We start from the raw sequence: 16,879 nt of genomic DNA, 5'->3' as shown, positions 1-16,879 counted from the left end.
TTTGCATAAGTTCACTACTTTAAAAACTTAGATCCTGCTACAAGAAGTCTATTCTGGTTTTGTGGCATCTCCATTATACTCAGCAGTAACAGGAGAGCAATGTTGTTTAACAGCTTGTAATATATCTATAGGAAAAGGGCAGAGAAATAGAAAATCAATCTTTAAGCCACAGTCTTTGTTCAGGCAAAAGATGCAACTCTCAAACTTTCCAAGAAATAACATATAGGTGAGAATATGATTTTGTCAGTACCTTTGAATATTGATAAAGCTGTTTTTATTACTGTAGAGTCCTCAGGACTGGAGACAGTTCCTACCAGACCCTGTACAAATATCCAGAAAAAAATGGATACTGCAACAACCAATGAGACCAAGGCAGAGGGGAGGATGGGAGTGACAGTCTGGTTGCTTGACAGATTTCTTAGTTTATCTACTTGTTTTTCCTTTGGACATTGAAGGAAATGGCTTAGCTGTTACAGGATTTTATGAATTAACTTGTTCATATATTCCTAATTAGTTCTTAGCATATCCTGTAGATTGCGGTCTTCTCTATAGCCATTGCTCCTGTGAAAAATAGACAGCAACAGATCAGGCTTCCTTGTTTCAGGCTATCAGTTGAAAGCTGACAGTGTCCTACAAAAACAGGATCACTCTCCTTAGCAGAAAACACTAGCAGCAAACTCTAAGGTGCTGTCTGATGAACAGCAGCCCAGCAGGATAGACTTTTGCCTGCTTGTCTGAAGCAGTAGAGCATATAACTAATCTTGCCCTTGTATTTCTCAAGCTATAACGTGTGAGGAGTGCCGTGTGGGAGGAGGAGGAGCCCCATTTTCTCACCTCTGTTCCTGAACATTACTTCTTCAGTCTGGCATTTCCTGTCGCTCCGGCTCTTTCACAGCATTTTTGCTATGCCTGACATTCTCCTCTCTCCCACACTCAGGTTGGTTTTTATCTTCCTACTGCTTCTGTGGCCCTTCCAACTCAGTGATGGAGTTCTGCTTCTGAAGATAACTGGTGGCTTTCTGCATCTCCGGCCTCCCTTTGCACATGCCTTTTTAGACCTGCCTACTGCAGGGTCTGCCAATCTTTCCTGCTCTGAACACCTCCTGCCAGTGCAGGTGGGCTGCAGGACTGCCTTGTTTGGTGCCAGTTTTACTGCTTCAGTAGAGCTTATGTGCCCTGATGAGGTGTCTCCTCTGGCTCGTGGTTGGGCTTTTCCTGTATTTTTCCCAAGTTGCAAATCACCCAATATGGATGGGAACTTTTCAGTTACCAATTTAAACGATTAGGCTATTTTCATTTTAATCTGCTGGTTAAAATTCCCGGTCCACATTGTGCATTGTCACTTAACATGGGCATGGTGGTGTTGGGTTGATGGTTGGACTTGATGATCTTACAGGTCTTTTCCAACCTTAATGATTCTGTGATTCTGTGAGTCTGTGAATAGTTGGAGGGGAGTTCTCACAACTCTGCTGGAGAACCTCAGTAGGATGTAGAATGTACAACTTTAAAGATTTTCTGCTTCTGATCCTGCAACCTCTATCCTGTTAACTAATCTCAAAGCATTAGCATACTTCCTGAAAGTGCAGATGGCTGCACTGGGTATAAGGTGCACACTGCTTTTTCAATTACTGTTCTTGTGCCAGTTGCATCATATGGAGCCGCAGGTATTCTGATGAATAGTCTTGACAGCGCAGTATGGCAGGAAAATGGTCACTGTGAACCGCACATGCTGGAAGGAAAACTGGTTTTAAAGGGAGGAAAACTATAACTGAGTTTTCTCAAGGAATAATTAATTGCTCAATGAAAGTGGAAGGTGGGAATATGGTCCCAGATCTGTGGTTAGGCCTGGCGTTTTGCTATATTTTTAGAAATACAGTTTTCAAACAAAATGTATTTTCAGGTTATGCTTAAGGATCTTTTACATCAGATTGATTTAACTCCTACTTTCTCTGCTGGCATTACCTTGTTACAGTGCATTTGTAGTGTTTGTCCAACAGTGGTTGTTGATTAACAGATCATCTAGATGTTATTTGTAGAATATTAACAACATTTATTAAAAGCAGAGAGATCAGATAAGTTTAAACAAGCCTTCTAAATGCTAATACTGCTCTGAACCTACATAGCTCATTGCCTGACCCTGTGATCTTCCAACATTGGTGGAGGAGCACCCATCACACAGGCTACCCAACTTTGTCTTGTTAATTCTGGTAATATTCCACTGGCTCAGTTAAGATGAAGCAGCATTGAGCTAGGAACATAACAGAGGACAGCCCCTGCTCTGAGAGCAAGACCATCTGGTGGTACGTGAATGCAACACCAAAGCAGAGCAATAAATGTCAAGTGGCATGTTATTTCTACCTTAGGATTTGTTACTCTTTACCTGCTTTTGCACACAAAATATTGAGTTAAAAGAATATTATTAAAATGTCAATATTAGGAAATGCCTGGCAGGTTCTACACTCCACTATAAGAGGCATAGTTGGAGACAACACTATTTTATAGGTACAGTTAGATAACACTGCCTCAAAGGATTGTCTCCTGTCTGTGTCCATGCCATGAAGTTGTTATGTGGTACGGGGCAAGTCACTAGGAGTCAGCAGCTGCTTGAATCACACATGTCCTTCTCCTCTGACCCCTGTCTGATTTGTTCTTTTTCTGGATGCCAAAGTGAAGCCACTGGGGTCTGACTATACCAATCTTTTTCAGTGGCAGCTAGTCATGAGGATCAGTCGTGGCATACTGAAGATGTTACAAAAAGCTACATGTTCAGGAAAAACCCCAAAGTTTATTAGGCATCACGCATCAGGAACTCACAACTAATGGACACTCACAAAGTTAATTTATCTGTTTCTCTTATGTGAGTGAATAATTACCTTTAACTCATAAAGCTGTTGTCCAGGTATGTTAAATAATGTTTGGAAATGCCCAATACTCATGTGATTAGCAGCTCTGAAAAGCCCCAGAAAGGACTGATTGTCCTGTCTCTAGAGCGGTGTTCGAATGGTGCACAGTTAATAATGCTTCGGGATGCAGAAAGGACAAGATAAGGTATTAAACAGTTGTTCATTGAGTTGCACTGTCTTTCCTGTGTCATCCTATGACCTGCTGGAGACAAACCTCTAGGAAGAGACTTCTGGGGACTTTGGGATATCACAGAATCATAGAATCACTACGGTTGGAAAAGACCTGTAAGATCATCAAGTCCAACCATCAACCCAACACCACCATGCCCACTAAACCATGTCCTGCAATGACACGTCCACATGTTTTTTGAACACCTCCAGTGATGGTGACTCCACCACCTCCCTGGGCAGCCTGTTCCAGTGTTTCACCACTCTCTCAGTAAAGAAATTTTTCCTAATATCCAGCCTAAACCTCCCCTGGTGCAACTTGAGGCCATTTCCTCTTGTTCTGTTGCTAGTCACTTGGGAGAAGAGACCAACACCCACCTCTCTGCAACCCCCTTTCAGGTAATTGTAGAGAGCGATAATGTCTCCCCTCAGCCTCCTCTTCTCCACACTGAACAACCCCAGTTCCCTCAGCCACTCCTCATAAGACTTGTGCCCCAGACCCCTCACCAGCTTCGTCACCCTTCTCTGGACACACTCCAACACCTCAATGTCCTTCTTGTAGTGAGGGGCCCAAAACTGAACACAGTATTCGAGGTGCGGCCTCATCAGCACCGAGTACAGGGGCACGATCAATTCCCTGGTCCTGCTGGCTGCGCTATTTCTGATACAGGCCAGGATGCTGCTGGCCTTCTTGGCCACCTGGGCACACTGCTGGCTCGTATTCAGCTGTCTGTCGATCAACAACCCCAGGTCCTTTTCTGCAGGGAAGCTTTCCAGCCACTCTTCCCCCAGCCTGTAATGTTGCATGGGGTTGTTGTGACCCAAGTGCAGGACCTGGCACTTGACCTTGTTGAACCGCATCCAATTGGCCTGGGCCCATTGATCCAGCCTGTCCAGATCCCTCTGCAGAGATTTCCTACCCTCGAGCAGATCAACACTCCCACCCAACTTGGTGTCATCTGCAAACTTGCTGAGGGAGCACTCAATCCCCTCATCTAGATCATCGATAAAGATATTAAACAAGACTGGTCCCAAAACTGAGCCCTGGGGGACTCCGCTTATGACCGGCTGCCAACTGGATTTGACTCCATTCACCACGACTCTCTGGGCTTGGCCATCCAGCCAGTTTTTTTACCCAGTACACCTGTCTAAGCCACGATTTGCCAGTTTCTCCAGGAGAATACTATGGGAGACAGTGTCGAAGGCTTTGCTGAAGTCCAGGTAGGCAACGTCGACAGCCTTCCCCTCATCCACTAGTCGGGTCACCTGGTCATAGAAGGAGATCAGGTTGGTCAAGCAGGACCTGCCCTTCATGAACCCGTGCTGGCTGGGCCTGATCCCTTGGTTGTCCTGCACGTGCCCTGTGAGCGCCCTCAGGATGAACCTCTCCATAATCTTCCCCGGCACCGAGGTCAGGCTGACAGGCCTGTAGTTCCCCGGATCCTCCTTCCGGCCCTTCTTCATGTTGGCAAGCCTCCAGTCATCTGGGACCTCCCCTGTTAACCAGGACTGTTGATAAATGATGGAGAGTGGCTTGGCAAGCTCCTCCGCCAGCTCCCTCAGTACCTCAGCAGTGTGCTGCAGGCAGCATCAGCCTGGCTTGCATTTGTAAGAACCCATTTCAACAGGACATTTAGGTTTGGGACTTAAATCCAATAACCTTCATTCTGTATTGAGATGGCTTTTTATTTCATGTGGCTGGAAGTCACAGACAATTGAAGAAGCCTGGAGCCCTGGATTCCTTCCATCAGCCTTCCTCATCCATGGGCATGTGCATAAGGTTGCTGAAATAGCCTAGTGAATCTCATTATCACTCATCTATTTACTTAGATTTGCCTCTCCATGGCTCCCTGCATCCCCCCCTGGCTTTGCCTGCTTCTCTGGCATTGTGACAGAGGGAGGGAGCTGGTAAGGAGTCAGGACAGACAGCCTGTGGCTGCCTGGCAGCAGTGAAAAGTAGCGGTGTGCTTAAGAATAGCAGCTTTTCTTTTTTAACATTCTTAAACTGGTAAGAGCGGGCAGGAGAGCCTACTACTGTGAGTGGCTACCTGGAAAAAATTGAGGCTTACAGTATGGATTTAAGAAGAGGAAAAAGGAAAAAGATGGCTAGATAAGCGGATACTAAACACTAAAGTTGATTGGAGAGTAGGAAACATTTTCATGAAGAATGGTTAAAAAGTGTATTCAGTGGCCCAAAGTAAGAATTTTAACATGTTTTCAGTTAACATTCTGAAATGCAAACAATTTAAATCTTCTGGCTAGAATACCGGATTTTCCGACAGAAAGAATATTACCTCTTACAGACATGCCTAACTTTTTCATCCAACTTTGATGCTGAAAATGGAGTAAAAAAGCAGCACATGGAAAATATCAAGTAACAGTATAATCAGTAGAAGCAGCTTTAAATCTGAAGAGTGAAGTGTGAAAAACTAGGAAGTTACGACTTTCACTGATTTTTAGCAATGGTTTATTCTGTGGCTGTAAAGAAAGTCAGTGACATGTTTTTCTGTAAAATGGGAATATCAGCATGCATTTATCTACTGTGCAGCAGTATGACAATGATTAGTTAACATTTGCACAGGTGTTTGGTTTTTTGTTTTGCATCCAGAGATGGGAATAAAAGTCGCATGCTATGCATAAATTCCAGTGCTCAGTGTATAGATTTTTCCTGAACTAATTTGTGATTAAGAGCTACCAAAAAAATATCAATAGAAACACAATTAATTTAGTGTACTAACGTATGGTTGCTAAACACAGCTCTCAGGATGTTATAAAATTAATCCATTTTTACAAGTCACCTGTATACAGTATGATTATTTTACACATCTGTGAGTAAAAGTAATGACTTTTTGCTGGTCTCAGATATCCTGGAGTGGATTCCTTCCAATATGCTCATTTTCTTGGTATGTGGATGTAATTGAAGCATAGTCTCTGACTGATACTGACTGAATCCTGCACAGTGTATGTCAGTTTGATTTGTTGCATACTCTGCTACAGTTTAGGGATCATTAATTCTGCTGAACCTAAAAAATTCACACTGCGGTCTCCTTTATCTCTGAATTGGCAACTGAAGAAATTTTTGTTTATTGTCTGGAAGTTTTGTAGCAAAGACTAGTTTTAGGAAGTAATTTGGGGGGTTGTTTTTAGTGGGTGCATTTGCTAACACATTTCTTTTTCTCTTGGTGCACAATCCAGTTGATTTTTTTAGGACTAAAGTTCCTGGCTTCTTTCTCTGTTTCTTTCTGTGTATTTTCATCACACTTTCTCTGGACTAAGCCCATATTTTGTCGGGTTTTATTTTTCAAATTTATATACTAATGCTTTATTTCCTATAGCATTTCCTTTTGGCCATAGACACAGTTGATATCGAAGTATGTCCAACGGTTCTCTGACTTCGGTTGTAGAACATTTCTACCCATCTTATTAAAACACAAACATGTGCACATTAAACTAGGATTTGTTATTAGACCATTAGCATAAAAGGTCTCTGAAATAATACATCTCAGTTATAACATAGTTTATGGAGTTATGTCTACAACCAGCAGAACCATCCTCTATTTAAAACAAAGGACAGAATGACTATATTGTGTCTTTTCTGAGCACTCCAAGAAAGAGTAATGATTTCAGAAAGTAGATACTTATTGTTATTTTAAAACATACCATTGTAGCAAGCAAGGGTCTGCGAACTTCTAATCTCTCGCTTTTTCTGAACAGAAATGCAACAGCAATTACAAGCCACAAGCTTGGAGCACACAGAAATGAAAGAAAGGGAAAGGTGTTTTATTTGGATATAAATGCAAAACAGCAACACAGTTTCTGTTCTAAAAATGGAATAAAGTGTCAAGTATTTAATCATGATAACAGAATGGGTTTTGCTATTCTTTTTTCTGAGGTGAGGCGAATGCTAGAGTAGCTACAGAGATGGATGACAGCAAAACACCCCTTGTAAGTCAGCTATCTGGTGAGATATTTTGGCTTTATATTTATATAAATTTCTGTAGCACAGAATTGTAAACTGAAGAGGAATATCACAATTAAGAAAACACTTTGTGTCAACTCCTCCTGGATGCAAATTCCAATTTGTGGAGTGCTTAAAGGTTTGCTGTAGGCTCCACTTCCGAGGCTTTTTATTGTTTCTGAGTATGAAGGAACAGCATTCTCATTTTGTCCAAAGGAGGTTAGACATCCTCCAGGTGGAGCAATCAAAATGCTGTGAGAGCCATCAGTAGGTCGCCTCTACAGCCCGTCAGAGCCCGTCAGAGACGGGCTTACGCAAGGTACTGTGTACTCTGGCCTTGGCTGGGCAAAACACTTAAACCTCCTTAATCGTAAGAGCACTTTCAGGTGAAGCTGCACTGAGAGTCAGTGGGCAGGCGTTACTGGATAAACGCCCAGGGCTTTTTCATACTTTCCAAGGAAAATACTGTACTGTCATGTCCAATCCCTCAAGTTCTCCCTTCTCCTTTCCTGGTCTCTGTGCTTGTGTAAGGACATTGTTACAGGGTGGGGACAGGAGGGGTTCAAAGGAAAAGTACTTTGTGCTGCCTGTGTTCTGCAAACGTGACTCAGGGAGGAACTTAAGTTCCCTTACCTTGGTTTTATACCTAAAATTTCACAGTTCATGAATTCTTCCTCAAAACAGCTCAATTTTTCACTGCAAACCAGCGAGTCAGTGGGCTATAAGCAGGAGTTTTATTTCATCTAAGACCAGGGTGTACCTGCATAATGTGTGAAATTTGAGAATATGAAAAAAGCAAGATGTCTAGTCTCTGAATAACCTTTTCATTGTACTTCATCTCCCATACTCCCATTTAGTTTTCAAAACAAGCATGTATTAATATGAGCAGAGGTGATTTCATCCTGTCACTTCTTTTACTAATCATGCTTTGAAACTTTATAAAAACCTTCAACATGTTCTGAAAATTTAAGTATAAAAGTATTTCTCTATATGGAGGGAACAGCATGGAAGAAACATTATTTACTTACCTAGGAAAAGTGTTTGGCAGTTATGGGCTCCACTTCAGATTAAACTTTTGTGTTGGTGAGTACAGAAGCCTGGAAAATTTATCCAATTTAAAGTCCGGCTGGTGAGCAAGTTCTGGTGGGTTGGAGTGGAGTGGTTCACTTTAGTAAGGTGACTGTCACCATTGGATTAATGTTGCTTTCTTTTGCAGGCTGTAGGTGTTCATTCAGAGCAGCCCAATGGAGAAATTATTTGTTTTAGACAAGAGAAATTAACTTCTTGATATGTAGTAGCTGTAGAGCAGCTTGGGAAACTGGTGATATATCACATATGACACAAGGGTGAGGCAGCACAGCCCATAGGGATTATGACATATTGTTGTGAATATTCAGAGCTGCTTTTTCCAAAATAGCAGAATGCTGCTCTACCTAGAAAAGTTAGGAAGGATAACTTTTATTCTGAGAAATACTGATTTCAGAGGGCACTAAGAGTTATTTAAAGTTTATCAATTTATTGAGCTTTAAGAATGTCTGAACCAAGAAAGAGCAAGGAAAGGATTTCAGCCGCCAGCCTCTCTCTCCTCCTTTCATAATAATTTGGTATCTGTTTCTGATCCACCTGTGAGAAACAAGGGGGTTTTAGCTGCTTCTGAACAAGTATGTAGACCTGAATTATCAAAGCAAATATGCAGTAATTTGATTCCCAGTGCAGCTGATCCTTAAATGACTGGTCTGTGTACCACATAAAAGAAGTCATTTATGACACAAAAAGCTTATTTGACTTTGACCTCTCTTCCGAGTGAAAGATCCTTCTTTTTATCAATCCAGTAAATCATACCTGATTAGAATGGAGCTTTCTAAAGTAACTTAATTTACTTCTTCAATAAGGAGCATTCATTAAAAGGGCAAAAAACCCCCAAGTGTTTTCTTTTTCAAATACTTTTGGCCACATCATGCATGGCATCAGTTGTACCTGTATGGAAGGCAAGAAATTTTGTAAGCCAAAATTTTGGAAGTATGTGAAGTAGTCTGTGGGAAAGGAAGAGGAGGTAGTTGCTTAATTTAAGTTTCTGGAGTCCATCTTCCATTACTAGGGTTCCTGCTGAGATCTTTTGAGAGCTTGTGCACAGCCAGAAATTACTCTGCAAGTTGTTGAGCTGCTCAGCATAGCATGCTCTCAAAATCCATCAGAAACGGGGAGCTATGTCTGTAGAAAACAAATGTTGTCCATATCTTGCTCATTCTCACACTGATGGGGAGTTTGCAGCCATATATTGAGGTACAATGTCACAGAAGCCATGCTCTGTGACCGGCTTTCTAAACCCACCAGATTTGAAAGATTCCTGTATTGCCTATTAATTTATGACTGAGCAAATAGTAACTCTGGCTTTTAAAAAATATGAACTTTCACTGAACATAGAGTATGTATGTCTGGCAAGGAATCTTTAATCTGTTTTGGTAAAGCACAAGAGATCTGGAAAAATAATGTCAAACTCCAGAGTCAGACTCTCTTGTCTCCAAAAAGCCTGTTGACTGTTTATTTGACAGTAAATGAGTATCTGACACGATTTTTAAAAAATTAAAAAATAAAAAGAGGAAATCTAATCTTGGCTAAAAAATTTCTGAAAGGTGATACAATCTTTTATGTGATTGAAAGTACAATGGACAACCTTGTGTCAGCAATGCTTTTGGTAACTGGGCTTCAACCAATTTTTAACTGCTTGCCTTGTCCCAGATCTTTTAGGACCGCAGACTCTTGCTTCCCAAATCGAATGTCCCAATATGAACGATATGGATTATTGACAATAAAAACTCTGTGCCATCAAAATAAAGTTAGAGATTCTCATACAAATTCTAATGCTGTTTACTTGTAATCCCTAAGCGAGGGATATTTTTTTGAGCATATTGCCTGTAGCAGTAGCTCTATTTCAGTAGAAAGTCAAACAAAAGGATATGAAACATGTTTATTTTTCAGTCCCCTAGAAGTGTACCGTTCTTGTAAACACAACTCTAATATAAAATTCTAGTTTAACTGAGCTGTAGTTGTCCCACTGAAAGCAGAAAAACATTTGAAATTCATGTCGTGAAAGTGTAAGAGATTTTAGAGAAAGCAGCAATGCCAGCTCCAAGTACCTACACGTTTTCAAAAAAAAAGATAGACGTCACAGGGAGAAAAGCATTTTAAGGCAATCTTAGAAATGTCATGACTTAAGATAATGCTGTTCCAGGCATTGCAAAAATTTTAGGGAACTCTCAAAATCCTGAATTAACTACTTGTGGCAAATTGCTTTTTTCAGATTATAATTGTCACTGTTTCTGTCAGGATAGAGTATATAAAACTCAGCCATGCTCTTATCATACAGAGGAGAAGATGATCTTCATTCTGCTCAAACATTTTTGCAGGCTTACTGCAGAGAATACTGTCTTTTTTAATACAGAAAGCCTGAAAATTCACTGTCCTCCTATAGCTTACTCTCCACACATCTTGAACAAACAGCATTTCTTTTCAAATAATTTACTGCAGTGATTTCTGCAGTTCAGTAAGGAAATGTCATTTGGTGTGATAAGGCTGTAAGAGATTTTATAAATGAATGGTTTATAAGTTAGTATCAAAAACCTGTTCTGTCCGGCCAAACCATACACCCTTGAGTACCCATAAGTCATCATCTGAGTAGTTCTGAGCTGCTTTAATCCAAGAACTTTTCATAGTTTTATATTAGAAAGGTTAATAAAGCCCCAAATAAAATCTTAATCTGAATTTAAAATGGATTAGAAGTATTCATCCTCTCCCCACACTGTTTCCACAACTGTGGTTTTTTACCTTATCTGGCTGTTACTTACAGCACTTTGTTAGAATTCAGATTTGTCTCTGCTAAGTTCAGATGAATAAATTAGACTTCATTAGGTGTCTGTTCATTTTATTATGAATTGAACAGACACCAAAAACCCCAAAGACTGTAGAGACTTATTTACATTTTCTAAGTAAATTGTGATGTGTATCAGTTTTCTGTACAGCTTTTGAACATAGGTGATGCTACAGAGCAGAAAAAAAGGAAACGGTACATTACAGACAATTTGTGCCTTTAATTTTATTCATGAACAGAATACTGTGATCAAATTTCTTTACTGTTCTGTTTTGTATCCAAAGAGAAAGAATATTTCAAGCCTTATTTGACAGTAATTAAACATATTCCAGAATTGGCATGTTTTGTAGAAATCATTAAGCAGTTAATCTCTGTATTTGTGAAAGAGGTACTCTACAGTATGTGGGGATAAATCTACTAAAATTAGCAAGATTAATATGTGTCTGCTTTTACTGAGAAACAAGGCCTGGTCACGAGTTGAGCAACACAAACATGTTTGACCCTAGCTTTATAATGTCTGTATTTTGTATGGCCTTACAGGAAAAGTGGGAGTTCACTAGTTTGCCTGTCTGTATTGGGAATTTGATGGTATGGGGCTTGAGGTAAAGATGTTTCGCAACTTTAAGCACAGTGAAGCCTTTGGCTTACTTATAGGCAGGCTTACATGGACACATTTATATATAATCTATATGTAATTAACAAGAAATCACAGAAACTATACTCATACTCTGATGGAATGATTGGCGAGAAGCGTCTTGTCTGCACACAGTAAAATAATGAGGTTAGTCCTCATGGGGAAAGTGAGGATAGGAAGAAACTGCAGGAGCAACAAGCCAAGCCTATTCAGACCCGTTCAGCTGAATCATTCAGAACAGAGCTAGCTGATACTGTGGCAGGGAAAAGTACCTTCTTTGATTTCATCACAGCTCTTTCAATCAAAGTGTAAAAATTGTCCGTTCTTCAGCTTTTGTGGGGAAAAAAAAAAGAAATTTGTTTTAAAAATAAAGATTTTGGAACAGGAATATAGAAAAAAATGCTATAATTATTTTGATAAAATAAATGAAGCTTTTTTTGAGTCATACATTTTTAGTGCAAATCGTTTGGAAGCCATCAAGAGTGTCCTGAAAGTGTAAAATGTTGTTTCCTATCCGCAGCTGAACCATCCTCCTAGCAAGCATTTTGCAAAACACCTGAATAGAAAATAGATGTGAAAACATTTCAATTTACTTTAAACATTCAAACACCTTTGTTATTCTTTTCACTGCCTAATGACGTTTACTTTTTTAGGTATGTTAAATGTAATTTCTTAGTCTCTTCCTAAAAATGGAGTCTAGGTAGGATATTTTGCAACATTTTATTATTTGAAAATCTGTGATGTAGTTTTGGTTCTCGCTTTTGTGCTTTCTGTACTCTTTCACTGCAGGACATCAACTGTTTCAGTTTTACGAAATGACTGATTTGGGTCAGAATTGCTCTAAAATACAAATGATATCAAAAGAATGAAAAAACCCACTCATTATCTAATTTTTGCTATACAGTAACTTTATGTACAGCAATGAAAATTCTGTTATGGAACTCTTAACTGTGGCATGCAGTTTGCAAACAGTAGCTGAAGCTCCCTGTAACGATGTGGCTGGTTTGCCAGATGACAGAAGACCAAATTCATTTGTATAGAATGAGAAACATTGCTGTTTGACAGCCTGTTATTACTCAGCGCTATGTCTTGATCCATGTAAAAGTGTCTATGTGTGACCTGTAGTCTCAAAAGTCTTTACAGATGTGTGCATAAATAAGGGGTAAGAGCAGCACAGTAGAATTACAACAGCTGTGTTCGTTTCTTACATCAGTTTGCGATCAGACTTCTGAACTGGCTATGTTGAGGAAAATTTCAGTTGCATATGAGATCATATGAGCTGTATTGATAGTAAGGTCAACCTGGGCATCTCTTTAAGATTTTTCTTTGTATTTTACCTCTCAGGTTGGTACAAGAGGATGTGGGAATGGACATCCCCTTTGCTGAGGGTGTACTAAGCCCCAGTTCTACAGAGATGAGACCAGGTGAGAGCAGCTCTTACTAATTCTCTTAATTATATCTTATTCCCTTGGCATTTGATTATGCACTAAGAAAGATGTTTCTGCACTGGTAAAGAATCAGTTCAGTGTTAAAAAGAAAAGGTGTTAAGTTCTCTTTATTTAGTCCATTTTCTTCTTCACTTGAGAAATGATAGTTGTAGTGTGCTATTTTCTCTTGTGCATGGTTGTCATCACTAATTTAGTCCTTGTGAAGTTTAAGTAGTCTCTATTATTTATCTTGTATTTGACTACTGCCTAAGTGAACTAAGTTAGCATTAGAATACTTCAGACAGAACAGCTTGAAATGTGCCACACAATGCAGTGGCAAGGGGCAAAACCATACCTAGCTTTTGTCTTGTTGAAGACTACTTTTATTTAAGACTGATTAAGAGACTCAGAGGTATTTTTATGTCTGTTACTGTTTTGAATGAGATATTGTATAGTTAAAGCTAAAGATGATGCTGCTTGCAAATCAGCACCATTTGGATATGACGAAATGCATAAGAAAACAAATATTTACAGGGGATTTTCACTGTCATGAATTTTTCCAGGGTTCAACAATACCCTGGTTCGTAACTCAAATTATATTGCTCTTTAAATTCTTAAACATTGTAGGTCAGAGCATGTCCAAGGCTTGATTTTCGTCTGATGGTTGCAAAAAAGTGAATCTGGATTTTGCATAACTTAAGAGCTCCCAGCTACACCTGCCAAGATGCTTGTTTTGTTTCTTTAAACTTTAATGTTGATATTTGTGTTTTATGTTAGGTGGTCTTAAATGGCTTGGTGTTATTAGAATTGATCTGTCCCAATGTGTTTGAAGGTGATTCTTAAATATCTGGGAGATGAATTATATGTGGAGGAGATAAAGTTCTTATTTTCTTTCTCTTTTTTCAGAACCTCCCAATTCTCTTGATCTTAACGGTTCCCATCCCAGAAGGATAAAGCTCACTGCTCCAAATATCAACCTCTCTTTGGACCGAAGTGAAGGGTCTGTACTTTCTGATGACAATTTGGATACGCCGGATGAAATTGACATCAATGTAGATGACCTTGACACTCCTGATGAAGCAGACTCTTTTGAATACACTGGACAAGGTAATGTTCTAGATTGTAAATGTAGAGTTCATCTGTTTCTTTTGTTACTGCTTACACGACCAGCCTCCCCTCTATCAGGCTATGAGTATGGTTAAAGCACGTGAGAATTAATGCTAGATGTCCAGATATTTTTACTGTCTGCTATTTTTTAACCTTTCTTCCCCTGTGTAAAGTAATACATTTCTACTTATGCGGACTGCAGAAACACATAGTACAGCTGATCAAATAAAATAAGAAGAGCTACCTAGACTGAATCAAATTCAAAGTCCCCTGTTTGTCCAGTGCCATAGGACTTGTCTGAAAAGAGTTGTTCAAGAAGGAGAAAGTTGCTCTCTGTTGTAGAGAACACTATAGCTAACTGCACCTTTGTGCAGCTCTGGCCAGCCCTAGATTACAGTTACATCAGTAATACTTAGGGATATACCCTTGTGCAAAATGTGTTGGCTGACATAAGCTGCACCAAAGACCTTGCAGTGTGTAAATGAAGTAGACACAGTGTGGTGAGAGAGGTCTTCGGTTAGTGAGAAAGGTCTTTTTTTATCCCCATGGATGGCTGGAAAGCTGAGACATGGAAGGTGTGTACATGGCATGATAAAGCTAGCTCAGGTGATGGAACAACAGAATTCCTCATTCCACCAATTTAAATATGCTTGTTCAGCAGGGCTAGTTGTATGGTATAGATACACCCTGAAGTGTGCAATGAATACTTCACTCTTCCTTCACATATTAATGTTTTTCTCTCATGTGGTGTAAAAGTGTTTTACACTGTCTCACTCAATTTACTTACCCTCATGATGTACAAAAGGGTGTTAACACTCATTCCTTGCTAGTACCTTAAGAACCATATAAGAACTGTATTCACTAATGTAAATACATAAAGATCATAAGCTATTTGAGGAGAAAATGAGTGTGACCATTTTACAATCTACAACAGTAAGAAACTTTAAAAATGGATCACTTTACACTGATTTTTCCCTTGCATTTAAATTCTCTATTGCTAGTGAGATCACTATAATTTAAAAATTGTATGCTCTTTTGAGCATACAAGAACAGTTGCATCAGTTTAAGTGATATTGCCAAAGAGGCATTACTGTGTACTCAATCATGCATGAGTGTCTCTAATGTCACTTCTCATTAGAAGGCCGATTTCTTTATGGGTAGGTGCAGAGCATAGTGATGAGTTGCTTGATGTTTATAATATTTCGTAGCAAAGGTTAAAACTAACACACACGTGTGCACACGCTCACACTAGAGCAGCGTGTGCTTGCAGTTTTAGACTGTTATGACCCCTGTGTGAGAGCACAAATCTCTGTCTGCAGTGGAACAGATTTTGCTTTTAAGCCCTCAAGTAAATAAATTAAACTCCAGTGATTTTGGTGGCAGTTCTATTTATAGCAGGCATTTCTCCCCAGCTTTTTTTGCTGCTTTCTAGATGTGATGACTTGTTCAATTGCTAAAGTTGGACTAGTTTCCCTGAGCTCCTAAGTGATAAAGAACTCAAGGTGCCTGTGGTTTTGGTGACATTTTTACAGTTGTGCATTTTGATTTTAGACGTGCTTAATCAGCAAAATGTGCTCCATTGAGATGAGCCAGGAACAGAGAGTAGAAAAAAGAAAAAAATAACTTTTTATCAAAATAAGCTGGCAATAAAATAAGTAGGCTATATATTACATGAATCTGATAGCTAAGAGTATAGTCATAAGAACTAGTGCAGGACGGTTTATTTGCGTGATAAATAGCCTTTGTTATCTTTGTACATTTGTCACTCTACTGTTAACCAGTATGCACTCTGCTGTTACCAGCACTCATAATCTCCCACAGATCAGTGTTTCTAGACTGTTGTGCCAAACCCAGGGAAGTAAATACTGAGAAGGCGTAGCTTTTGAGACTGTAGAGAACAGTGATTATTAGCTTGTCATGCTCAGACTGCTGAAGGTTCATTTGAACTACAAAAGGCAACTGAGAAAAGCAAGACTGTTGTGATGATTCAGACGTCCACCTCATTGCTGGAAAACCGATGGCTCTATAATACAAGAACTAATGAAACCCATTTGTTTAAAAGAATGATGAAGAAGAATCATCACAACTGCAATGTGCAAGAAAATAGATGAGAGCAGAAATACTAAAGTACTTGTCTTAAACTAGCACCTGACTTATTTACTAATAATACTTTGAATTAGGGACAGAAAATACAAGACAGACAACAGTAGACATTCAGACTTCATTAGTCCTACTGTAACAGCAAATGTGTGCTCAAACTAATATATATTTTTTTAAAAAAGTTCAAAGCTTTTTTATTGTGTTTTGAGGAACTTGATATTCCTAACACATTTGGTGGAATTATTGATAGGTTTTAATGCAGAAATTGGTTTTACAAATAAATAATCGGTACATGTATGTTTATGTGCACAGAGGTTCTATGTGTGTAGATATATGTGGTATATTCACCGGATACTATCTTATTCCTGATTTCATAAAGATTATTGATTTAATTCTTACGGTAAACTGGTATTTTTTAAGGGTCATATACTTCCATTTGTGGGAGTAGTTCAAGAAGCGGCATTAATCGAAGAGGCATCCAAAGATAAACCAAGACATAGAAAGATTTCAGGACGTCCATGAAACATTGTGTTCTTTTTTTCTTGTTGTCAATTAAAATCACTTCTTTTAGTTTATTCTTAACTCCCATAGATCTCTCTGATATTTTCAAATAAGATGTCTGATCAGCTTTTTATGTACACACATGTATGTCATTATGTATCCCACTATATCTTTATTTACTGTTACCTCGCTTATTGAATTACATGATCAAAT

The 16,879-nt window shown here is 39.2% G+C and overlaps 1 protein-coding gene across 1 annotated transcript in view; it reads left to right on the top strand.

The window, feature by feature from the left end:
* Positions 1-16,879, top strand: part of PRUNE2 (prune homolog 2 with BCH domain) — a 141,564-nt gene that overhangs the window by 105,367 nt on the left and 19,318 nt on the right. The window contains exons 11-12 of the mRNA XM_059834013.1: positions 12,876-12,955; positions 13,865-14,065. Coding sequence (XP_059689996.1) covers positions 12,876-12,955; positions 13,865-14,065 — 281 coding nt within the window. The remainder of the gene's footprint in view (positions 1-12,875; positions 12,956-13,864; positions 14,066-16,879) is intronic.

This window comes from Gavia stellata, chromosome Z, assembly GCF_030936135.1.
Source record: "Gavia stellata isolate bGavSte3 chromosome Z, bGavSte3.hap2, whole genome shotgun sequence".
Lineage (NCBI taxonomy): Eukaryota > Metazoa > Chordata > Aves > Gaviiformes > Gaviidae > Gavia > Gavia stellata.
Note: the sequence above shows the minus strand (reverse complement) of the source record. Positions and strands in the feature narration are given on the sequence as shown.